Raw genomic sequence first — 26,111 nt, forward strand, 5'->3', positions numbered from 1 at the left:
TCACATTTTTCCATCCATGGTGCAATGCTGATTAGCTAACTGGTCTACCTATGTTTGAAGACATCCAAATCTTTGTTCGACAAGATGCTATTTTGACATGCTCTTCAAAACTGTCCTCACATGGTGGGAATTTGCCCTGTGACTTGACCTTTTTGATGGCTAGATTGAGGCACAAGCAATTCAGGTTTCTGGGGGGTCTCCTTTTCTTTCTTGCTGTGATCATACAGCACTGCTACCAACTTCCTTATTGCAAGAATTGTGGTTTATCCAGCACTCTGTCCCAATTTGGCAAGATCTCTGAAGCAGTAAACTCCCTCTGGTTTGATAACATTAAACAGATTTTTTTTCTCCATACCAAATAGGGTTATGTAACACACAGAGTAACAGGCAGCCACAGTGGTGTTCTGTGGCACAGTGCTTCTTATTAGTGGGCCTTCTTCAGGCGCAGGGATAGTGAAAGGCTGGAGTGGCCTGTATGTTGTCATGACTTCCTCTACCCAAGGTGATCAGTCCTAGGATTTCTGTCCACCTTCCCTCTGACGGTTTGTTGACCTGGATGGTGAGGCTTCCTAGGAAGATTGTTTTTACATTAGCAGAGGAGAGAGAATGGAGATGATAAAAATGTATCAGACATGTATAGCAATATGTGAGCTTTAAGAATAGGAAGTGGTAGTGTCTGGCTTGGGGCAGTAAGAGGTATATAAAACTTTTACCTATAGTTATGGGTACAACTCTAGCTCAGGTTGGTATTGACAATTTGTTAGTCTCTAAGGTGCCACAAGAACTCCTGTTCTTTCTATCTGACCATGTGGTCCAGGTGAAAAGAGTTTGATCTCAATCCAGTTCTCAGTGAACAGGGGTCCCTATCATGGACAGTGGCTCTACATTTGGCACTAACTGCCACCACTTGATGGTCATAGCAGAAAAGTTAAAGACTGAGTCTGCCATGGGCAATAATTTATCCCCTCGCACTCAGAGGTGTGGTTCCTCAGGCTCATGGTGTAGGAAAACAGAACTGCTTCTCCACAAGGTTCTTTTGGTGCATAGAGGGCATCCTCTTTCATGAGCACCAAACTCTCAATTAAAAAAAAAAAAGATGGTAGCCAATATAGGATCTTCCTGACTCAGCCATCCCCTTCTGCCCCCTGTTCAGAGGCAGCTTCTTTCTCTATCATGTTTCCAGTTACCATAGAATAGTAAAGGATTAGTGAAGTTCTATGTCACCTTGCTTCTCTGGCTGTTAGTTTCAAGACTCAGTTGATGATGAGTAGATATTCGGGCAAGCAGACTCATCTCATCCGGAATGAGTAGCTAAGACAAATGTATACAAAAGTTACATAGATCTGGTTTTTGAAGACTTGCTGCAGCCAAAACAATTCCTTTTTTAAAAATAAAGATTAATAGTATCTTGTTGTGTATAAGGAAACTATCATAAAATCACAATACTAAAGTGAGACCTACTCTGGGCCCTTCAGATAATCTCAAAATGATGTAAACATAAGCATCATTTACCAGTTGGTACACAAATCAAGTAAATTAATTTTATTTTTTAAGAATGCCCTAGGTTTTAGTTGAAAATTCTGTGTACAAAGCAGCTGTGTTGAAGGAGTGTTGCTTAACAAATACCTCCATTGGTAAAACACTAATATTTGGTCTGATGATCCAAAACAACTGTTTGGTTTTTGGTAAGGGTGTACAGATTGGAAGCAGCAGGCTACATGAATCAGAAAAGGATGCTGTTTCTTTTCTTTAGAGAAGTACTAGTGGTGACCTGGAGGAGGCTTTTTAAAAATTGGGGTTGACATTTTCTTTGCTGCTTCATGATGTATGTTTATTTTCTTATTTATCTACCTTAATGTCAGGAATGCTTTCCTCTGGCTTTGCTGGAGGACTTTGTAAGGATAGGTATTGTGATAGTTTGTACCGGTAGCTGAAGATCTACAGATAGGTTCCCCTCCCCCCCGCAAATGTTGGAGTTAAATAGACATTAATGGGAAAACGGAGTTTTAAACAGTTTGAGAAAAGAAAGGGTATTTGGTCAATTGGGCCAGTTTTTAACCTCTTGTGAGGTCATTTCAGCAGGAAGCTATTTTCCGTAGTGTCTTCTGAGGTCTAGAATACACAAATTTCTAGCATAAAAAAACAAACAGAAAAAACTTTTCCTGAGAGAGAAACTTTCAGGCCACCTTTATACATCATAAAAAAAAAAAAAAAAGCACAAGCTCCATTTTTGAATTTACAGGGGACTTTTTAAGTGTAGTGATGGTGCAGACCAGTAATCTTCTAACAACATGTCTGTTGTCATTTGAGGAGAAAATAGCTAATCTCTTCTTGGGAAGCAAGTCTATATTTGTCTAAATAAAGCTCCTTTACTATTGGCTTGTCTTTGCAGCTAAACCACCATGAAAAATCTAAACAGATGCAAAATCTTCCAGATGGTGTTTCAAATCATTTAGTTTTCAGTTTTCCCAAACCTTTGACTCTTTTTTTTTGTTTTCATGTTTTGCAATGAGGAGGCACAGCAGCAGTGCCTGCCTGTCTGTTTTTCAGTTACTTCATAGTTTTTGGGCTAGTTTAACTCCAATCTGCAATATAAGACAGTCCATTCAGGCTTTTCAAAAGCCAATAGAAATATTTTGCGTGTAACTAAACTTAATTAGGTGTAAAGAAGTATGGGGAATTGCTTAAGTGAATGATTAGAACCTAGCAATAGTCACCAGATCTCTTTTAATCCCTTTGAATGTCTCAAGCCCCCCCGATGCTGAGAAATATTTTTAATATTGCTTTTCTTCCTAGTAATAGCAAGTAAACAAAACAAAACCAACCAAACAAGCAAAAACCAAAAAAAAAAAAAATTTCACTTGAAGACCTTTCTTCATATTCTTGGCCTAACTTAATGTGATTTTCTTTTCTTAGCTTTAATACTATTTCCCTGCCTAAAGGCTCTATAAGATTAAATTAAAACTTTGAAATAATCATAATCTTTGGAGACCAAGTTTTAACGCTTGCTTTTAATAACATTTCCACAGTGTGCTTTTCACCTTCTATATATTTTTAGTTTGTGGAAAGGCAACTTATTCATTATACAGCGTTTTTGGCACTGCTGTTGTTTGTAGCTTAAAAGTTATTATATACAAAAAACTGCATTAAAACATTACTTTTGAAAAGTCAAGAACTCAAAAGTTAGGAAATGTAAGAATTAAGGTAGTCTGTGCAATTTTTTTATATCTTTGTCCCCTAGATTAAAGAGCCGTCTACCATCAGAAATCTCTTTCCCATATAGGTACTTGTAGACTGTGATCAAATAATCTTTTAACCTTCTCTTGGATAAATTTACTAGATTGACCTTCGTAAGTCTACTATAAGGCGTATTTTTCTGATATGAAATAATTTGTATAACTCTCTTTCTGTGTCCTTTCCATTTTTTGTTATACATATTTTGAAGTCAAGATGGCAGAACTGGACACAGTTTTCTAGTAATGTTCTCACCACTGCTGCTCCTACTGGATTATACAGCTAAGGATCATGTTCTCCCTCTTAACTACAACATTGCATTGGGAGCGCATGTTCAGTTGATGGATAAACAGCTGAACTTGAGCCATGACTTTGAAATTAACCATGATATACATGTCCTTTTCAGAATCACTGTTTTCTAGGATACAGTCTCTTATCTTCTAAGCATGACCTACATTCTTTGTTCATAGATGTATGACCTTGTATTTGGCTATTAATATGCTGCTTGTTCAAATGGTCCCACCTTACCAAGCAATCTTGGTCAGTCTGTATAAATGACCTATCCCCATCATTTTGTCATCTGCAACCTTAACCAGCAATGATTTTCAGTTTTCTTCCAGATCATTGATACAGATATTGAATAAGTCTTGAGACAAGAACAGATTCCAGAACCCCACTAGAAACACCAACCATTGGGTGTTGCTAATTTAAAAACTGTTTTGAGATCTTTCAGTTAACCAATTTTAATTCATTTGATATGGCCTGCATTGATTTTGCATAGTGCTAATTTTGTTATCAGAAAGCAATTTGGGATGAAGTCAGATGCATTACAGAAGTCTAAATATATTATGCCAACAGTTACTTTTGTCAAATCAAACTTGTAATCTCAACAAAAAAGGATATCAAGCTTGTCTGACAAGATCAGTTTTCTGTAAGCATGTTGACTGGCATTAATTATGCTACTATCCTTCGAGTCCCAAGTTGATCTTTCTGTGATTTTTTTTTTTTTTTTTTTGGTCTGGGATCAGTGTGAGGCTAACTAGCCTATAGTTTCCTGGGACATCTTGTTTGCTACCCCTTCTATTTCAGAGGCCTTCTCCCCTACCTCAGCTTTCAGTCCCTTTCCACCACCTTCTGTTCCTCACCCTTCTGCATTCCAGCCCAGCTGGTTCTACCTCTTCCTGCTTGCTGCTGGGGCGCACTCAGAGCGCCAGAATGTCTCCCAGTTCAGTTGCTACACCCAATGCTGCAGCATCCTGTGGCTGCTAAGGGTATTTGCGTGGAAAATCCTCTACCCCTACTGTCCTTGGTTGGATTATATGCACTACAGGCTGAATCTTCTGACGATTTAGCTTCCAGACTCTAATAAATCTCTACTGAGCAGACGCAAACAAATTTCCAGAGGGCTAAATTTGGATGAATTTTCACAGGAATGGCAAATGACCCGTCCCTTACAACAGAGCTGCAACCTGAAAACGTCAAGTCTCTACTCCAAAGCATAGGGGCATTAGAGCATCTCAATGAACCTGTTGTAAGAATTTAAAATGGGCAAAACAACCTATTTTCCCCACATCTCATTTTCTTCCATTTTTGCTGAAATTTTCCCCAAATTTTCAGCCTGAGGCAGATATCCAGCATAGAAAATCTGTCCAAGCAAATAAAGTTTTGAAAAAATTATAAGCAACTGAACACAGCATGTTATAGTGGAAAGCATTGGCCAACCTTAACTATAGTAATTGCTACTTGTGTTACTTATAATACTGTTTGCTTTTGGATATTAAAGTTTTTAAAGTCTTTTTTTGGGGATGCAGTATTTACTAAATAAAATATTGTATGTGCTTTCTTCTGAGAAATATGGGCCCTCCACATCCCGTCTCAAGACTAATTAATGATTTTCATATGATCTTTTTAGTGAGTCTGGGGATGTCCATTCGTACCCACTTGGCCACAAATTTAAATGCTATCCTAGAAAAAGTTTTCCTTGAGTCCTCTTTATTTACTCTAGCACTCCTGTCTTTTTGACTCTAAGCCAGTCATATATCTCAACTACCAGAGCCACTTCTAGATTAGAATTGAATGGGTCCCACTCCACCATATATTTATGTACCAGCCGCCTCTCTCCCTCTCACTATCTACTTCTCTTTCACCATCAGCTTTACTGCCTGATGCTCCATGGCTATTGGCCTGAGCCCACAAAGCTTCCTTCCAGAAGCTGGCTCAACCAGTTCTACTCACCCCACCTCCATTCTCTAGCCAACATCGGACTTCCCCTTTCACCACTGTTGGAGTCCTCATAACTAAGAATTCCACATATCACCTGTCCATGTTCCCGTCTTCTTTTCCTATACATTTTCTCACTCAAAAGACAGAGTCCCTTCACCCCATATACCTGCTTTCCTTAATTGCCCATCCTCTTTTGGGCCCTTTGGAGAATAGGGGGCCAAGGTATTCCAGAGAATGAGTCTGAGGAGAGGGGTCTTTGAAAGGGAGAGATACTGGGGAAAAGAATTCATAGAGGAGAGTGAATATGTTTGAAGAGAGACCCAATAGTGAAACCCAGTAGAGAATGTGATGGGGTGAGAGGAAGAATGAGGAATTGATGGGAGAGAGGAAGAAAAGTATATATGAAGATGAGGAAGGGGAAAGGAGAGACAGATGTTGGAACAGAAGAAGTGGTAAGAGTGAGGTAGAGGGAAAACTAGTGCACAGTATAGGAAAAAATAGAGGGCAAACCAGCTACTCAACAATAGATGAAGAAATACTCCAGTATAGAAGGAGAATAAAAATAAGGCAAAGGAAAATAAAAAAGATAACACAAGATAGGTGGTATAGGTGATAAATGTTTTGTGATGAAGAGGTGATAATGTTTTGATAAACCTGTCAGTTGAGAAATATTATAATAAAATAAAATTTTTTGAGAAGGACAGGAATGAATGGGCTGCTGCTGGTGGCAGCAGTTTACTTATTGGCTTACGGTAGCTAATTACTTAGACATCCCTGTGAGTAGCTCCACTCCTCTGGTTCTGCTTCATACAATGGCTTTGTTTTCCATCTTATTTGTCGATCACTCATTGTTTTTCTTTGTTGACCCCTGTTTACTAGCATTCATGGGATTCTGTCCCAGTTCAATACATTTCTGAAATAAAGCTGTAATGGGTTGTCCTTACCGCCATAGCGGCCCTTTGTGCTTAGAGGTGGTATTGCAAGCTTGTCTCTGGAGCTATCTAATGGCCACTTCCTTGGCCCTGTGATGGCCTAACTCTCTGCATCTTCCGTGGCCTGGCCCTCTGACCATCTCACATAAAATTCAGCCCCCTTCTGGGGTAAAAAAAGGTCCAGTTAAGAGTCCAAACAATTCTGTCCCTCTTGGGCTGCACTGAAGCTCTCCATACCTTCTATGTTACTTCCTCCTGGCAGGCTTCCTTGAGCATCTCCCTCATCCCTGTAGGCCTTACCTCAGGGCTTCCCACACAGGAGCCTAATCTGCTCCTGCGGAGTTCCTCTCCTGCTTCTTACACTGCTTCCCTTCCGCAGAGACCGGCACATTCACTTAGTGATTGCCCTGCTGCTTGTGGGGCCTATTTCAGGGCTTCCTCCTCATGAGCCTACCCTGCTCCCTGTGGGTCTTTTCCAGTTTGGCTTTTTCAGGTCCTTCCAGAGAGGGAACTCCTCTGGCTCTTCTCTCTGGGGTCTCCTCACTCTGAGGGGAGCTCTGTTTAAGTGGTCTTTTCCTGATCCTCCCGTGGCTGGGGTCACTATCTTAAGTTGCCATATCAGCATCTGCTGTGGGCTAGCTGGTAGGTGCAGACAAGGCTGAGCCTGGCTTTCCTTACACTGTCACAGGCTGGCTGGTCCTTTAATTAGACTAATGTGTATTTAGTAGGGGATCTTATACAGGGATTTTCCCAGTAATCTGCACCCTTGTTGCACTGTAGATACTATGTTCAGTCTGTAAACTTCTTTGTCACAGTTGAATTAAATAGGTTTAATGTTTGTTTCAGTGAAGGTAGATTTGGAAAATAGAGGCGCTAGTTAATCATTATATCTCTCTTAGTGGGATTTGTAAGCACACTGTTTGTTTATTACAGTGATAGTTATTTCTTTCTCCACCTACCCCCATCCCTCCAATTAGTTATAAGATAGGAAGCTACACAGGCTTACTCCAGGGAGGAAGTCAACAAGTAGGAGACATTAAGAATGAAGTGTAGGAGTTCTGAGCTTTCTACCAAACATAAATCTGGGTAATTGCCAAATTGACTGCATCCCAAACACCTATTAAATATACTGAAGAGAGAATCCTAGACCCAGTTTTCATACTGACAATCAATCTCTGCTTTCATTGTTTGGCATCTAGAATCTCTCAGTTCATTACTGTTTTCAGGCTTTTCTTTCAATTATGCTTTGATGAATTGTCTAAATAGCCTTTCTTTGAGCGAGCAAATTAAAACACCTGTTTGGAAACAAGTTAGAGCAAGGGTCTTAATCCTTCCCCACTACTAGTCTCTTTCAGTAAGAATGAGATACTTTTGGAGCACACACAAGTGTGATCCCGTCACGATCATATGTCACAACTCTGGGGTTAACTGCATCTCTGCCCCATCCATGGTCTCCTCAAGGGCGCCCCTTTAAGTCTCAAGCTTTCACAGTCACCTCTCTGTGGCTGGGACCTGCATCATTTTCTCTTCAGACCAGAGATTTAGGTTTCTTGCAGTTCCCTTGCAACTCACTGTGCTAATCCCAGCAGGTCTGACTTTAGGCCAGGGCCTGCAATTCTGCTGTCTCCCAAGGGTTATGACAGCGTTTACCAGTGACCAGCCATCGTTCACAAAGCACAGTACTTTTACTTGAGGCAAAAGAAGTACAGAGAAAACATTCATAAACCAACCAACAGTCTACACATGTGCTGAGCTTACTAGGTGTCGCCCATCTTCCATATGGAGACCATAGTAGGTTTCCAGTCCTTCAGGCCTTTCAAGTAGTTGTGAATTAATGTTATGAATGATCAATGACTAAAAGCTGAAACAAATAACCGGATCCTATAACGTACGTTTCACTAAAAGGTTTAGCTTTGATAACCACAAAAATCCATCATGTGCAGAGAGGTATGGCTTAGTGACATAAATCTCTGTCTGGAAGCCAAGCTCCCCTGGGTTCCGTCCGTAGTTTTACCACTAACTCCATCTGTGATGTTGGCAATGTCTCCTGTTTGTCTCCTGTTTGCCTGTGTTTTCCCATTGTAAAATGAGGATAGTTGCCTGCTACTTGGGGCTGTTGTGAGGATCAAGGTTTGTTAAACTTGCTGTATGCGATTCCTTTTGAATAGTTTTTTTTTTTTAAAACCCTTTAATCAAAGATCCTTGCTTTTTTTTCTTCTTTTGATCAGGTACAAAGAAGGTGGTGAAGCTTTGTTAGTACTGCTTCCCTCTGAAGAAAAAGGCATGGTTCACCAACTGTCGCAGAGAAAAGTACCTGTCAATGAAATCAAGTAAGTTACCAAAGCTTAGTGAGTGATTTCAGTCCTCTTTGACAGAGGTAGTATATGAAGATTCTGTGACAGTCTTGCTTTATTAAGATACCATTAAACTGCATGTTTTACCTGCAGTTGGATAAAGAAAGGAGAGCTTGCATTTTCCATGTCTTTAATTTGATTTCTGTGAATGATTCAGTGCACCAACGCACATTTTCCTTATTTTCCTTATAACATCATCTGTTTTATACCTTTACATATACAAACCAAATTAGTATTTATGCCTGCTTGGAGCTCACTGCCCAGCTATGCAGCCTTTGTCTAAAATTATAGTGAGTTGGTATATGTATAATCTGGAAATAACTTTTGGCTACACTGCAGCTTTCTGTTACCCAGTTCTGACAAAGTGTGGAACTTAAAATGGTGACTCAGTAAAGCTCAGAAGTCCTTGTAAATTAATATGATCTTTATTCTCAAAAAAAAAAAAGCAGTTGCTGATCGCAACAATACTTTACCACAGAAAAAGTTGGTATATATAATTTCTTGCACAGGATTTTTATCAAAGTTTTGTTGCCCAGTCAGACTTAATCACTATACTGAGAGTGTCTGATTTTTGATAGGAAGGTCCTCAGAGCAGGGTCATCATTTATTGTACAGTGCTGCTTAAACAGATGGCATACAGTAATGTCATCTGGATCTAGAACCTCTTGAGTTAAATAGTGAAGTTTGTCAAAAGACCATTTTTCCCTACTAGTTGAAGCATATCTAACTGTGCTATTCAGAAGCCTGGGAGGTACAGATGCCTGGGACTAGGAGGTGGGGAATAGAGGTAGATGGAAAAGAAAAGCAATGCAAAGACTAAATCATCAAACTATTAATAGCTTGAATGAAAACAGAAAAGCAAAGCACTTCGTAGGGTGGCTGACACACTCCTTACAAGGTATAATGGAGACTGCTGTAACAAAGCAGTTGTGGCTTATCTCATTAAGTCCAGATCTTGGGATACTTTTAAATCACTTAATCTCAATATTCTTTAGTTTTGCCCATCTATAAAATGGATACAATAGTGAAATACTTTACTGGTACCTCTCAGGGGTATTGGGTCTTTTTTAAGCTTTGAAAAATGCTATGAGATCTACTTGGGAAGGGTGCTATCTTGGAATAAAATATTAGTACAGTACAGTACATTTCTTTCTCTGGTTCTGAGTTCATTCTCTACATTTTATAAATTGAAGTGTTTTAATGTTAATTTTGGCTTTACATTTAAAAAAATCTTTTCTGTCTCAACAATCTGCTCTCTGGCTAAAGGGTCTGAGTTCCTGTTTGCCTTGCTTGCATTATTTATTTAAGGAGATTGATCTTCATGATTTTAGTTAAACCTTGTTCACAGTAATGATAGCTTTATGCATTTTAAAATAATACAGAGGGAATGAAAAAGTACTCCTGGGAACTTAATATGGGCTTCTTAATGCCTTTTCTAAAGGTAAAATAATTTTCCTTCTTTTTTATTAGAATCAACCCTGAAAAGCTTGTAGATGTCCAAAAGAAGATGCAGGCTTTTTTAGCTCAAGATCAAGAGTTAAAGGAGAGGGCTCAAAGGGTAAGTTGTCTATAACACAGCCCTGTGAAGACATATTTGTTAAATAGAACTACTGTTACAATAACTGCCTTGCCAACTGTTGCTAAGGCAAATGTACTTGGAACTGCTAAATATGATCATTTTTAAATCTAAAAAATTAGATACCACTGGAAAATAATGATCTTGTTTTAGGAGTTGTGACAAGTATCTTAATCTTCTCTTTGTTGTCTTCTTTTCCACAATGGAGATGGGATTACACACATTCTTCTTTAATTAACTGACAATTTTTTGATTGAAGGACCATAGACATATTTCTAGTTCTTCCTACTATTGCTTTTCTTCCGGGAGCTGATATAGAGCATGTTAAAAAATACTAATTGGTTATCAAAGTTTAAAAAAAAAAAAAAACAAAAAAACCTTATTGAACTGGCAAATATGACTGTTGAGCTTAAATAATTTGCCCAGAAAACGTAGTCTTCAAATCAATATAATTTTGAAAAATATAAATAACTTTATACCTCAGATGCCAACGTTTTTAATCAAGGTTTTCATTGTTGCACCTCCTGGATGTACAGGGTAATCCATCCCTTCAGTGATGGAAAATCCGTATGTCACGGCTACAAGGAGGACTGTGCCTTCGACCCCTTTAGTCCATCTGCCTTGGGTATCTAAGGGGGGACCCCCTATCGCCATAGCATTTGAGCATCTTACAGTTTTTATGTACTTATCCTCATATCTCTCTGAGGCAGAGAAATATTACCACTACCATGTACAGGTAGGGAACTGAGGCACAGAGGGGTTGTGACTTGCCCAGGGTTGCACAGGTTGTTTGTGGTGAAATAGGGAGTTTAACCTAGGTCTCCCTTAGGACCATTGGATTCCTTAGGAGACAGGCCTGGCTTCCTACACTTCATTCTGGGCAGGACCATGCATTTCAACCATGCTTAGATGGGATTTCTGGGCTGCGGCGCTGGGGATTTCTGGGCTGTAGCCAGACCTGCCAACAGGGGGGACAATTCCCCAGGGGCCCGGGTGATTAAAGAGGTCCCGGGGCCCCTGGCCACCACCAGCAGCTCAGTGGGGTTAAGTTATGCTTCCTGCCCGCCCTCACTCCACGCTGCTCCTGGAAGTGGCTGCCATGTCCCTGCAGCCCCTGGGGAGGGGTCTCCGTGTGCTGCCCTAGCCCTGAGCGCAGACTCCGCAGCTCCAAGTGAGTTCTTAGTGAGTTTGGGGGGAAAGTATTAAATGAGTTTGGGGGAAGAGTATTAATTTGGATATATAGGCAAGGATTGGGACAGGAACCTAATAGTCAGGATAGGGCTGTTGGAGGAAGTAATTTGCCTTGCCACCCTTCGACTTACCTCACATCCTAATTGCCCCCCTCCATCCACTCCCCCAGAAACTCTGATGGAACATAGAACCCCCTAAAATCTTTGTCTTGCTTTGTTACACATGCACACCAAAAACAAACAAACAAGCCCCAAACCTGTTAAATATTAAGATTGCAAAGTCAAGAACTCAGTTAGGAAATGCCAGTATTAAGAGTGCCCATGCAACCTTAATTTGGCCCCCTTGTATGTATGAATTATGATAGTCTTTTATTTCATGATCACACATTATTTTTTCCATAGAATAGATGTGGTGTGGGGATGAATCAGGTTGTGTAGTGAAGGAGGCTGCTGTCTGCAGGACTCCTGCCTCATTTGTTGCAGAAGTTGGAAGGTGTGTGATGAATGAGGCAGGGGACTGCAGGAAGAGGAAGTATGGTCTCATGGCTGAGACAGTTCAATGCTTTGCTGGGGAATTGGATTCTATCCCTGCCAGTACCACAGACTTTCTTTGGGATGCTGGGCAAGTCACTTAAACGAAACTTTTTACAGGTGCTCACTAATTGTGTTCCTCATTTTCTGCGTACCTGATTTGAGATTCTTGGTCTAATTTGCAAAAGTGCTGAGCACTCTCAACTGCAACTGAAATCAGTGGGGGCTCCGCTGGAATATATAAAGTGCTATATAATGCTAAGTACTCTGTAAATTCAGGTCCTAGTTGTCTCAAATTGGCAACCCAAACCCTCCCACTTCACAGGGGTGTTATGAAAATAAATTCTTTAATGTTTGTGAAACACTTAGATTCTATAGTGAGGAGTGCCACAGAAAAGCCCATGAAGAAATTAACAAGTCTATCTTCAGACCCAGGTTTGAATAGTGAATAAGGCATGGAGCCACACAATAAGCAATGAGGAGGACTCACAATATTGGATAGCTACTCCTTAAGTGAGCACCATCCATCCTGTGCTCTGAATGAGGCAGGGTCCATGTGATCATATAATTAACAATGATATCATAACGCGTGCACACAAGAAAAAACAAATTCAGTCATGTGGCATCGTATTGACACCTACTTTAGATCATCAGCAGGAACTTCAGTTACACCGTGCAGACCTCTGGCACTTGAGCTAGCAGAGTAACTCATAGAGGATTACAACCTACTATTAGTGTGTACAAGCCATTAGAGGGGGATGAGGCACTTTGCCAATGGGTGTCAAAGGTGTTTGTGTACATCAGAGGAATGGTGAGACTCAGGAATCTCATGTTCGATTCCGAGCTGTGGAAGGGAAGGTTATCTAGTGGGCACAGACTCTTAACCCTCCCCCAACTCCAAGCATGACCCCTTCTGCTCTGTTCCCTCTAGTTTGTCCCTTACCAGTCCTGTCTCTCCCCCACTCTGGCTCCTTGTTTTAGTTCCAGTCTGTGCTCTTCAGGTTTCCACCCCCTCCTGGCTCCTCCTCTGATCTACTTCTCTCTGCCCCTTCCAGTTGATGGAAGTTACGGAGTTTTGCTTGAGTAACAACAATGAGGTTAGTCCCTTAGTTAGTTAAAATGACCATTGATGACTACTGAATGTTCAATTTTAAAAGTAGTTTTATTTATGAAAGGTGCCAGGTTGATGGCTCTGGACTGAAATCCTAAGACATTTAGTTGTAACATGGGAATGGCAGTGCAAGTTTCCCTTTGTTTCCTCTTTGGCAAAGCATTCTTTAGACCAAAATACCTGGTGGCATATCGTGATCATCTGCAACTGTAACTCTGTTTTACAGTTAGATAAATTTACATAAGACATGATGAAACAGCTGGCTAGGAAGGGGCGAGAGCAGGAACAAATAAATGTTCTTTGGCTTTGGTTGACAAAACTAATAAACCATTTCCCTTTCAATGGCTGCTTCTGCATTGGCTCTTTAAGATTTTTTTTTTAAAAAAAGGAAGATAAATTTAGATTAGGTGAATTGAAACAGTCTTAACACTTCAGAATAGCAGTGGATCAAGATCAAACAAGGGCTTTTCTTTCAGACTGATGGATGTAATGTTAAAGCTACCCTGAAAATCCTATTTCTATTACAGTTTTTTATAGTAGTATGTAATACAAATGTAAAATTAAAGTATACTCTCTTAGAGATGAATATGTGTATGGGGTCAGTATACAAAATTCTTAACTTACGGAAAAAAGATGGATCAGGCCTGGGCTCTTCCTTTACGCAGGATATATGTGTGTAAGAGCCTAGTTGTTCCTGCTCTTAAGAGCAATGGCTGTATCACAGACGATATCTTAACCTTGGAATCATACCCTGAATGCTGGTTTTATCAAGGAAATGTGTTACATGTCTATCTGGCCTGTCTGTTTTTTTGATCAGGCAGATTGTTGAAATTTACAAGAATTAAATGATCTCCCTGTATGCCAGAATGAATCACTCAGGCAGCGAGGGGGGTGGGTGGGTGGGTGGGTGTCAGTGTAGTGTGCGTACTCTGGTGAATTCATAGCATTAATGATGGTTGTGGCCTCCTAGCTGAAGGATATGTGGGTTCTTAGTGTTGAGCTCCTCCTCATGGCTGAGTTTAAAAATCCTATCGGGGAGACATTTTTAAAAGGGTGGGGGAAAAACGTAATGATTGGTGAAGAGGATTACAGTGTAGATTGACAGCTAATCAGATTTGGATTACTGTAGCCCTTCAAACAACCTAGCATATTAAACATTCATATTAGAATGAAAATAACATGTTGGTTGTTGGGTGTTTTAAGGAGTTGGTAGTTCATCTGGAAGGAGATGAGTGGGCATGAAGGGCAAGGAAGGGAATCTTCAAAAATTACACAGGCTCTGCAGCTTCCTGTTGCAAATGGAAGGTTAATTTTGGAGAGTGGTACATATGGGCCCCTCCTGAGAGGGGTGAATTAAAGATTCTTGAAGGAAAATATAAGGCAGATACATTCACTGCTTCCTCTAGTTTGATAGGGAAGGCTTAGATGTTGAACTGGTATATATCTGTCACTTCCTCATCAGTCCTTGGAAGGACTGGCAAGAAGTTGTAATAGTATAGTCCATTAAAACTTCAGATTCAGTCAAGCTTTATTGCTCCAATTTTTGCTATAGCAGACAAATAAAAAAGCACATTGTTGTGTATGTGTATTTTGTATATTGAAAACTACAATGTGAAAAAGATACAACGAAATAAAAATTGTGGCTAATTTTATATTGGTGCAATAGGATTTGGGGAGGATTGGGGAAGGATAGGTGCTACTATCATAGAAATATTAATATAATCCAGCATTGACACTAGGTGTTAATTCTCCATAATGGTGCAAACTTTGAATTCATCCAATGGTTTTATGACTGAAAGCAATACCAAAAAAGTAGAAATGTCAGCCAGCATTATCCACTTGTTCCTGCTAAAACAGCAGGAGCAGCTAAAGGTTCAGGCTGACATATTTTCCCCTTTTGGCTGTCCAATGTGGGTGCAGATGGGCTTCAAAACCTAAGAGGAATCACTTTTAATTTTAAAATGGTGACAACTGTGTGTGTGTGTGTGTGTGTGTGTGTGTGTAAAACACATCCTTCAGAGGGATGATGGGTTTGTGCTTAAGGTACTGAAATGAGATCTGAGTTCAGTTTATGGCCTTGCTACATATTTCATGTAATAGCTTGGGGAAGTCACTTAATCTTTCTGTGCCTCATCTGGTAAAACGGGGATGACACTTCTCTCCCACCCTTTTTGTCACTTGTCTGTTTACCCTTGGGGCAGGTACTATCTCTTATTATGTGTATCTGCAATGCCTAGTTCCTAGCAATTTATCTTAGTTGGGTCCTTTAGGAATTACTGTGATTTTAATTGGCCAAGCCTTAAACTCAGCTTGGTGACATTTCTGTTTGGCTGTAATGCAATAACTTTTGAATGCTGAATTCAGTCAGATCCAGAATTTCAGAGAATGTTCTGTCCATCAGAAGGTAAGAACCCTATTAATTTGGTGAAGATCTGAAAGCCAGAACAGGAAAGGGGGGACAAACTGGGCCTTGGGCATTTGGTTAGTACAGCTAGCAGCTTCAGCCACACTTGGTTGCTTCTGTAGCGTATTTTCAACTCCAGGGGCTGCTTGCATTTCTCTGCTTGCCCCCAGGAACTCCTGTGAGCCACCCTCTCATCCCCCTTTATTTCAGGGCCTTGCTGCAGGCTGCTCAACCTGACCCTCATAGCAAGGGCTCTGTCCCTCATGCCCTCTTCTCCCCCCCCCATAGTAGGGTCCTCCATTTTTTTCTATACCAGAGTCTGTGTGCGTCCCTCGGCATGCCAGGGGCTCTGTTCCTCGGATCACACCAGGTCCTCTGTCTTTCCCCTTATACCGTCCCCCTTATTCTTTCCCATACCCATTGATTGGATGTGGCGTGCAGAGGTTATCATGTTGCATCCGAAGAGAGAGATGCCGTTCCAGTCAAGATGCTTCCTGCTTCTCCCCCGCTACCTGAGTGCCAGCAGAATGTGCACATGGAGAACACACGAGTCTCCCTGCTTTTGTTTCATGTGCCTGGCACCACAATGGATCCTGGCGACTAAGAGGAGCAGTTGTAGGGAAAATCCTGCTCTGTCCCTGCTACTCTGGGACATAGATTCATAGATATTTAGGTCAGAAGGGACCATTATGATCATCTAGTCTGACCTCCTGCATAACGCAGGCCACAGAATTTCACCCACCACTCCTACAAAAAAAACCTCACACCTATATCTGTGCTATTGAAGTCCTCAAATCGTAGTTTAAAGACTTCAAGGAGCAGAGAATCCTCCAGCAAGTGACCTGTGCCCCATGCTACACAGGAAGGCGAAAAACCTCCAGGGCCACTTCCAATCTGCTCTGGAGGAAAATTCCTTCCCGATCCCAAATATGGCGATGAGCTAAACCCTGAGCATATGGGCAAGATTCATCAGCCAGATACTACAGAAAATTCTTTCCTGGGTAACTCGGATCTCACCCCATCTAATAGCCCATCACAGGCCGTTGGGCCTATTTATGAATATTTAATTACCAAAACCATGTTATCCCTTCATACCATCTCCTCCAAAAACTTATCAAGTTTAATCTTAAAGCCAGATAGATCTTTTGCCCCCACTGCTTCCCTTGGAAGGCTGTTCCAAAACTTCACTCCTCTGATGGTTAAAAACCTTGGTCTAATTTCTAGTCTAAATTTCCTAGTGGCCAGTTTATATCCATTTGTTCTTGTGTCCACATTGGTAGCGAGCTTAAATAATTCCTCTCCCTCTCTGGTATTTATCCCTCTGATATATTTATAGAGAGCAATCTTATCTCCCCTGAACCTTCTTTTAGTTGGGCTAAACAAGCCAAGCTCCCTGAGTCTCCTTTCATAAGACAAGTTTTCCATTCCTTGGATCATCCTAGTAGCCCTTCTCTGTACCTGTTCCAGTTTGAATTCATCCTTCTTAAACATGGGAGACCAGAACTGCACACAGTATTCCAGGTGAGTTCTCACCAGTGCGTTATATAACGGTACTAAAATCTCCTTATCCCAACTGGAAATACCTCTCCTGATGCATCCCAAGACCCCATTAGCTTTTTTCACAGCCATATCACATTGGCGGCTCATAGTCATCCTATGATCAACCAATACTCCAAGGTCCTTTTCCTCCTCTGTTACTTCTAATTGATGCGTCCCTAGCTTATAACTAAAATTCTTGTTATTAATCCCTAAATGCATGACCTTACACTTCTCACTATTAAATTTCATCCTATTACTCTTACTCCAGTTTACAAGGTCATCCAGATCCTCCTGTAGGGTATCCCTGTCCTTCTCTAAATTAGCAATACCTCCCAGCTTTGTATCATCCGCATACTTTATTAGCACACTCCCACTTTTTGTGCCAAGGTCAGTAATAAAAAGATTAAATAAGATTGGTCCCAAAACCGATCCTTGAGGAACTCCACTGGTAACCTCCCTCCAGCCTGACAGGTCACCTTTCAGTAGGACCCATTGTAGCCTCCCCTTTAACCAATTCCTTATCCACTTTTCAATTTTCCTATTGATCCGCATCTTATTCAATTTAACTAATAATTCCCCATGTGGCATGGTATCAAATGCCTTACTAAAATCTAGGTAAATTAGATCCACTGCGTTTCCTTTGTCTAAAAAATCTGTTTCCTTCTCAAAGAAGGAGATCAGGTTGGTTTGGCACGATCTACCTTTTGTAAAACCATGTTGTATTTTGTCCCATTTACCATTGACTTGAATGTCCTTAACTACCACCTTCTTCAAAATTTTTTCCAAGACCTTGCATACTACAGATGTCAAACTAACAGGCCTATAATTACCTGGATCACTTTTTTCCCCTTTCTTAAAAGTAGGAACTATGTTAGCAATTTTCCAATCATACGGTACAACCCCTGAGTTTACAGATTCATTAAAAATTCTTGCTAATGGGCTTGCAATTTCTTGTGCCAATTCCTTTAATATTCTTGGATGAAGATTATCTGGGCCCCCCGATTTAGTCCTGATTAAGCTGTTTGAGTTTCGCTTCTACCTCAGATATGGTAATATCTACCTCCATATCCTCATTCCCACTGGTCATGCTACCATTATCCCTAAGATCCTCTTTAGTCTTATTAAAGACTGAGGCAAAGTATTTGTTTAGATATTGGGCCATGCCTAGATTATCCTTGACCTCCGCTCCATCCTCAGTGTTTAGCGGTCCCACTTCTTCTTTCTTTGTTTTCTTCTTATTTATATGACTATAGAACCTTTTACTATTGGTTTTAATTCCCTTTGCAAGGTCCAACTCTACTTGACTTTTAGCCTGTCTAACTTTATCCCTACATGTTCTGACCTCAATAAGGTAGCTTTCCTTACTGATCCCTCCCTTCTTCCACTCCCTATATGCTTTCTGCTTTTTCTTAATCACCTCTCTGAGATGCTTGCTCATCCAGCTTGGTCTACAACTCCTGCCTATGATTTTTTTCCCCTTACTTGGGATGCAGGCTTCCAATAGCTTCTGCAGCTTTGATTTAAAATAATCCCAGGCCTTCTCTACCTTTAGATCCATAAATTCTTCAGTCCAATCCACTTCCCTAACTAATTTCCTTAATTTTTGAAAGTCAGCCCTTTTGAAATCAAAAACCCTAGCTGCAGATTTATTTTTATTAATCCTTCCGTTCAGTTTGAACTGAATTAGCTCATGATCACTTGAGCCAAGATTATCCCCTACAACCATTTCTTCTATGAGGTCCTCACTACTCACCAAAACCAAATCTAAAATGGCATCCCCTCTAGTCGGTTCAGCAACTACTTGATGAAGGAATCCATCAGCTATCGCATCTAGGAAAATCTGAGCCCTATTATTATTACTAGCACTCGTCCTCCAGTCTATAGCTGGGAAGTTAGTCTCCCATGATCACACAGTTTCCATTAGTATTTACTTTATTAAAAACATTAAAAAGGGCTCTATTCATATCCAAATTAGATCCCGGCGGTCTACAGCACACCCCAAGCACTATCCCAGGGGAGGCTCTAATAGTTTTCTTCCCCAGAGCATGCCCAGTGTATTTGGACTCCTTAGAGAATTTAGCTGCCACACAGGAGTCTACTGATCGTGTGAACAGTGATTTTGGAGGCTCATAGCTTGGCCAGATTTGGATGGATGTTTATGGGGATGCCAAAAGGCACATCCCTGTCAGCAGGGCAAAAACACTGTCAAATTTCAAATCCCTGCTCCAAAGCCTGGAGGTGCTCGAGCTTGTTAGTGAAATGGTTATAATATTTTAATATGGGAAAAAGTGTATTTTTCCCATATGTCATTCTTAGCAACAGTTCAATTTTTTGCTGAAAATTAAAAAATACTAGAAGGGCGCAGAGACCTGTCATGGGAAATCTCAGCCTGAAAATTTACAGTTTGGGAAAATAAATGAGTGATTGAAAATGGAGACCTATAATATGAAGTGTTGTGCTACTTTGACTCTAAGCATACCTACAAGTGCAACCAGTAACAAAAATTAGCATGTTAAAGCGACCTGTCAAGGGAAAAATGGGGGTTTGAGTTTTTTGCTACTTTCAGATGTAAAAATTTCTCCTGCTTCCTCATTTTACCTTAGAAAATAATTATGTATTTTATGTTGTAGGAGTATCTAGAGGCCCCAGTAGGGATCAGGGCTGATAGATTGGTTTTGTTGGATGATCTCTTGGGGTTCATAAGGGTATGGAAAACATTCTTACCCTCTAACTGAAAGGCCAGAAGTACTGAATCATTATCGCAAATGATTTCTCCCAAGTGTGTTGGTTTTAAACAGTCAGAATAAAAATAATTTCTCGTCTCAGTTTGGTTTCTATTTGTTCTGGTTTCCCAGTAGCCCCTAAAGTCTTCTAGGGCAGGTTTTGTTGTAAATCAAAACTGCCTGGGCCTCCTTTTGTAGAGCAGCAGCACAAGAGCCAGCAAAAAGAGCTGAAAACAGGAGAGTTTGAGTGGAGATCTGTTGGAGAAGGGAGACAAACCCGTGTTCCTTAGCAGTAAGGGGTTTGGTTGCTTGCTGGCTTGTTTCAGTTTACAAAGTTTGGTGGTGGGCAGTGTGTTATGAGAGAAACAGAGCCTTTGATCACCGCTGAACCTTGATTGGGAACTTCCCTAATCAGCAGACCTATAAAGGCAGCCAACCGGCCAGCCAGTGGCATAGGAGCCGGCAAGCAGAGGTGAAAACAGAGTTTGAGCGGGAGTTTGTAAGGGGAGTTTGGTGTGTTTGAGTGTGTTTTGGTGTGCGGTTTTTTTTCCCCTTCTTGACAGGCGCTTTGAAGGGAAGGTTATGACAACTACGCTGGCAGCAGTGGTAGTGACGTGAAAAAAGCTACTGTGAAGATGACTGGATGTGGAAGCTGTGGTGATGTACATTATCCTGAAGCGGGTACCTGAAAGGTGCTTTGTTTGAAGTGCTGCCTGATAGATTTGATGGAAGAGAAGATCTGAAGTTTGGTGATGCAGACAGAAACTGTGGTGGGATTTCGAAGGGGATTTGAGCAGGTGATGGAGGGAAGGAGAGATGAGGATCAAGACTTGCAGAGTCCTGCTGGACTAGAGAACTGTGAGGGTAGATTGTTGGATGAAGAAAGTGGCCAGTGGAAGCAACTGGCTGAGAACAAAGCAGAGGAAAAGACCAGCTTGTGAAGTGGGGAAGAGAGCTGAGGAACAGGTTCGCTGAGTTGGAAAATGAAGGGGAGAGGCAGTCAGTAACATAACATGGGAGAGCAAGGAAGAAGAGAAGCGTGGCTAGTGCTACAAGAATTGGGTAAGAGACAATGGCAGTAGCCACAGTTTGGAGCACCAGGAGGATAGAGGATGAGTCACAGAAGATTGCAAGTGAGAACAAAAGACAAAGAAAACTTGCAACCAGAAAGAACAGAAGGGGAAGGTCGAATAATTGCCCCAACACCAGGAAGAGGCAGGGCTATGTGACTGGGGATTTCCTACTAAGAACAGAAAGGCCTGTCACCAGAGCTGATCCGGAGAACAGAAGGGTGTGCTGTCTGGTGGAAGCTAAGATACCAGAGGCTGAAGAGGATCCTAATGGGAATGGAAAGAGACCACTAACTAGCTTTCACGTGGGAACAAATGATATGGCTCGATTCTCGTTGAGATGCATCAAGGAAGACTACGCCAGGCTGGGGAAGATGCTTAAAGAAATGGATGCTAAGGTGATCTTCTGTGGGAGTCTACCTGTCTGGCGGAGAGCAAAGGCAAGACAAGATTATGATTATTGACAGGTGGCTCAGGCAGTGGTTTTATAAGAGGGGCTTTGGAATATTTGATCACTAGCAGGAATTCAGAGGACTGTTCTGATGGGATGGACTCCACCTAGATTAGGGAAGGAAATAGACTTCTGGGATGGAGGTTGGCACAACTGATTGTCTAAAAGAGCTTTAAACTAGGAATTTGCGGGAGATGGTGGCGAGAGCTCATGTAATCTCCACACCTGATTCTAGTATTGAGTGGGAGGAAAATCAAGTAAAAGGATACAGCAATGGAGAAAGGAACAATAGAGTGTAGGAGAATGGACAGAGGAAAGAGAATGACAGTCACTGTCAGGTAGGTGATACATACTGGTAGTAAAAAGATTGTACCTAATCGGGTGGGGATTCTGGGCGAAGAAAAGCAGAAACAGCTAAGATGTCTGTACAAAAGTGCAAGAAGCCTGGGTAACAAAAAGGAGGAACTAGAACTACTGGTGTAGGAAGTTAAACCAGATATTATAGGGATAATGAAAACATGGTGGAATAGTAATCATGATTGGAATACAGGTATAGAAGGGTATGCGTTGTTCAGAAAAGAAAGGTAAAGGTGGAGCAGTAGCATTGTATATTAAAGATGAAGTATACTGTAAAATTAGAAGTGATGGAATGGATAAACTGGAATCTGTTTGAGTCAAAATCACTTTGGGGAAGAAAGATAACAGAGGCTCCTCTGGGATAGTGCTTGGGATCTCCTACAGACTCCCAGGATCCAATTTGAATATGGATAGAGATCTCTTTAATATACTATTGAGAATTGTGTGATTATGGGAGATTTGAATTTCCCAGATATAGATTGGAGGACAAGTGCTGCTGATAATGGTAGGGCCCAGATATTCCTGGAGGTGATAACCGGCAGATTTTTTCACTGAATAGTCACTGAACCAACAATGGGTGATGCCATTTTAGATTTGTATTAGTATTGGTAAGTAGTGAGGACCTCCTAGAACAACTGGTTGTAGAGGAATACCTTGGTTGGAGTGATCATGGTTTAATTCTGTTTAAACTCTAATGGAAGGATAAACAAAAATAGATCTGCAAATAAGGTCCTTGATGTCAAAAGTACAAACTTTAATAAATTAAGGGAATTAGTTATGGAAGTGGGTAGACTGAAGAACTCAAGGATCTGAATGTGGAGGAGGTGGCTTGGGATTAATTTCTTTAACTTTGACGAAGTATCTGAAGCCTGCATCCCAAGCAAGGGGAAAAAATTCGTAGGGAAAGGTTGCAGAGCAAGCTGGATGAACAAGCATCCCAAACAGGTTATTCAGAGAAGGAAGAAAACCTACAAGGAATGGAAGAAGGAATGGATCAGCAAGCAAAACTACCTCATCGAGGCCAGAAAGTGTATGGAAAAAGTGAAAAAAGCCAAGCAGAGTTGGACCTTGCTAAGGAAATTAAAACAAATAATGGAAGGTTCTTTAGCCATGTAAATAAAGAAAACAAGGAAAGAAGAAACACTAAGGATGGGGTGGAGATTAAAAATAATCTAGGTATGGCCCAATACCTAAATAAATACTCTCAGTTTTTTATAAGGGTAATGAGGCGCTTGGGGGCCGTGGCTGGGTGGCTAATGGGAACAAGGATATGGAAGTAGAAATTGCCACATCCAAGGTGGAAGCCAAACTCAAACAGTTTAATGGGACCAAATTGGGCAGCCTGGATAATTTCCATCCAAGAATATTAAAGGAACTGGCGAATGAAATTGCAAGCCCAATAGCAAGAACATGTAATGAATCCATAAATTTGGAGGTTGTACTCTGACTGGAGAATTGAAAACATAGTACCTATATTTAAGGAAGGGAAAAAAAGGTGATCTGGGAAACTACAGGCCCCTTAGTTTGACCTCAGTTCTATGCAAGTTCTTAGAACAAATTTTGAAAGAGAGTAGTTAAAGACATGGAGATAAACAGTAATTGGGATAAAATACAACCTGGTTTTACAAAAGTTTTATATTGTGCCAGACCAACCCAATCTCTTTCTTTGAGAAGATAACCGATTTTCTAGACAAAGGAAGTGCAATAGATCTAGTCTACCTGGATTTTAATAAAGCATTTGATACAATTCTACATGGGAAATTATTACTCAAATGGGAGAACATCAGGATTAATATAAGAATATTAATATAAAAATTTAAGGAAGTAGTTTTAGGGGAGAGTGCAAAGGTTCATGCTGAAAGGTAAATGCAGGCTGGAGGGAGGTTACTGGTGGAGTTCCACAAGGATCAGTCTTGGACCAATCTTATTTAACATTTTTGTTAAAGATCTTGACACACAAAATGTGAGTGTGCTAATAAAATTTGTGGATGACACAAAGTTGGGAGGACCAGAATTTCAGATAAGAAGATATGGATGACCTTGAAAACTGGAGTAATGGAAATGAGATGAAATGTAATAGTACAAAGTTGTGTACTTGGGAATGAACAAGAATTTTTGCTGTAAACTGAGGACTCATCAGTTGACAGAGAAGGAGAAAGATCTGGGTGTGTTGACTGATCACAGGATCAGCTGCCAGCCTGATGTGGCCGTAAAAGAAAGGCTCATGCAACCCTAGCATGCATCAGGTGGGTTATTTCCAGTGGAGATATGGAAGTATTATTATCGTTATACAAGGCACTGGTGAGCCCTCCTGTGGAATACTGAGTGGAATTTTGGTCTCCCGTGTTTAAGAAAGATGAATTCAAACTGGAACAGGCGCAGAGAAGGGCTACTAAGATTATCAGGAGAATGGAGAATGCCGTATGAGAGGAGATTCAAAAAGCTTGGTTTGTTTAGCCTAACCAAATGAAGGCTGAGGGGAGATATGATTGCTCTCTCTAAATACATCAAAGGGATAAATACAGTGGTGAGCTGGAGCTGGTTCGCACCAGTTTGCGCGAACCGGTTGTTAACCCGCTTCCCTGCAGGGGGCCCTGAGGCTTTGATGGGTTCTGGTTGGGAAGTGATGTAATTCCTCCTCCGGCCGCTGGGGGCGCTGCGCTGTGGGCTGCCGCCTGGCCCTGGGCACGAGCCCTGTTGATGCTGCTTCCTTGGCCATGGGGATCCCGATGCTGCCTGGTGGGTCCCCAGCTGCTCTGCTAGGCCTGGGCTGCATCTTGCTGCTCGGGCTGCTCCGAGCAGCTCTCCCCGTGAGCACCCACCACTCTGCCCGCAGCCAGCCCCTGCCTCCAGCCACCCCCGCACCCCCTGCCTGCAGCCAGCCCCCATCTCCAGCCACCCCCTGCCCTGCCCGCAGCCAGCCCCTGCCGCACCCCCTGCCCTGCCCGCAGCCAGCCCTGCCGCACCCCCTGCCCTGCCTGCAGCCAGCCCCCATCTCCAGCCACCCCCTGCCCGCAGCCAGCCCCTACCGCACCCCCTGCCCTGCCCGCAGCCAGCCCCGCACCCCCTACCCGCAGCCAGCCCCTGCCACATGCAGCCCCTGCCCTGTCTCCAGCCGGCCCGTCTCTAGCCATCCCTGCGCCCTCTGTCCTGCCCGCACCAGCCACTGCCGCACCCCCCTGCCCTGCCCGCAGTCAGCCCCTGTCTCCAGCCAGCCCTGCACCCCACTGCCCTGCCTGCAGCCAGTCCCGCACCCCCTTGCCTCCAGCCAACCCCGCACCCTCCTGTCTCCAGCCAGCTCTGCACCCCCGGCCTTGCCCGCAGCCAGCCCTGGACCCCCAGCCTCCAGCTAGCCCTGACCGCACCCCTGTCTGCAGCTGGCCCCACGTCCACTGGTACCCTGCAGTTCCCAGAGCAGTAACCCTGCACACCTGCTTCAATGAGGGGGGCAGGGAGCAGCTGGGACCCACCCATGTGCACACCCTAGGGTGACCAGACAGCAAGTGTGAAAAATCAGGACAGGGGGTGGGTGGTAATAGGAGCCTATGTAAGAAAAAGACCCCAAAATCGGGAATGTCCCTATAAAATTGGGACATTTGGTCACCCTAGCACACCCTCAGGGAGTGGCGGGGACCCACACATGTGAAACGGAGCTCATTTCTAGTTCAGGCCCATCTTTTTAAAAAAGAACTTTAGGCAGGGTTAACATACATTCGTATTTTCCTAGACAGGTCAGACTTTTTGGTTCTTAAATCGCTGTCTGGGAGGAATTTTTAAAAATTCCTCCCAGGAAAATACGGACGTATGGTAACCGTATGGTATTGGTACAAAAAATACATACTGGGGCACATCCCTAAAATCAGAACTTTTTATAGGGAACCGGTTGTTAAGATTTTGGTAGCTCATCACTGGATAAATACCAGTGAGGGAGAGGAGTTATTTAAGGTAAGGTCCCGTGTTGACAGAAAAACAAATGGAATTAATATGGCCATCCACAAGTTTAGGCTTGAAATTAGATGGAGGATTTGTGATCATCAAAGTAATGAAGCTCTGGAACTGTCTTCCAAGGGGGGTAGTGTGGGTAAAAAAACCCTAACTGGCATCAGGATTGAGCTTGATAAGTTTGTGGAGGGGATGGTGTGATGCGATTGCTTACAATGGCATGTGGTCCATTTGCAACTGCTATTAGCAATATCTCCAACAGCCAGAAATGGGACGCTAGATGGGGAGGGCTCTGAGTTTCTACAGAGAATTCTTTCCCAGATGTCTGGCTGGTGGGTCTTGCTCACATGCTCAGGGTCTGACTGATCTCCATATTGGGGGTCAGGAGGAATTTTCTCACCGTTCAGATTGGCAGAGCCAGTGGGTGTTTTTTCATCTTCCTCTGTAGCATGGGGCATGGCTCACTTGCTGGTT

At 42.1% G+C, this 26,111-nt stretch overlaps 1 protein-coding gene across 2 annotated transcripts in view; it reads left to right on the plus strand.

Moving 5' to 3' along the window:
- The window catches only part of DDX10 (DEAD-box helicase 10), a 326,657-nt gene that overhangs the window by 37,911 nt on the left and 262,635 nt on the right, over window positions 1-26,111 (plus strand). For both annotated transcript variants that reach the window (XR_012158274.1, XM_073339141.1), the window contains exons 10-11: window positions 8,618-8,719; window positions 10,214-10,301. Coding sequence is in view for 1 of the 2 variants with exons in the window: in XM_073339141.1 (XP_073195242.1) it covers window positions 8,618-8,719; window positions 10,214-10,301 (190 nt within the window). In the remaining variant the exon portion in view is untranslated. The remainder of the gene's footprint in view (window positions 1-8,617; window positions 8,720-10,213; window positions 10,302-26,111) is intronic.

This window comes from Lepidochelys kempii, chromosome 1, assembly GCF_965140265.1.
Source record: "Lepidochelys kempii isolate rLepKem1 chromosome 1, rLepKem1.hap2, whole genome shotgun sequence".
NCBI lineage: Eukaryota > Metazoa > Chordata > Testudines > Cheloniidae > Lepidochelys > Lepidochelys kempii.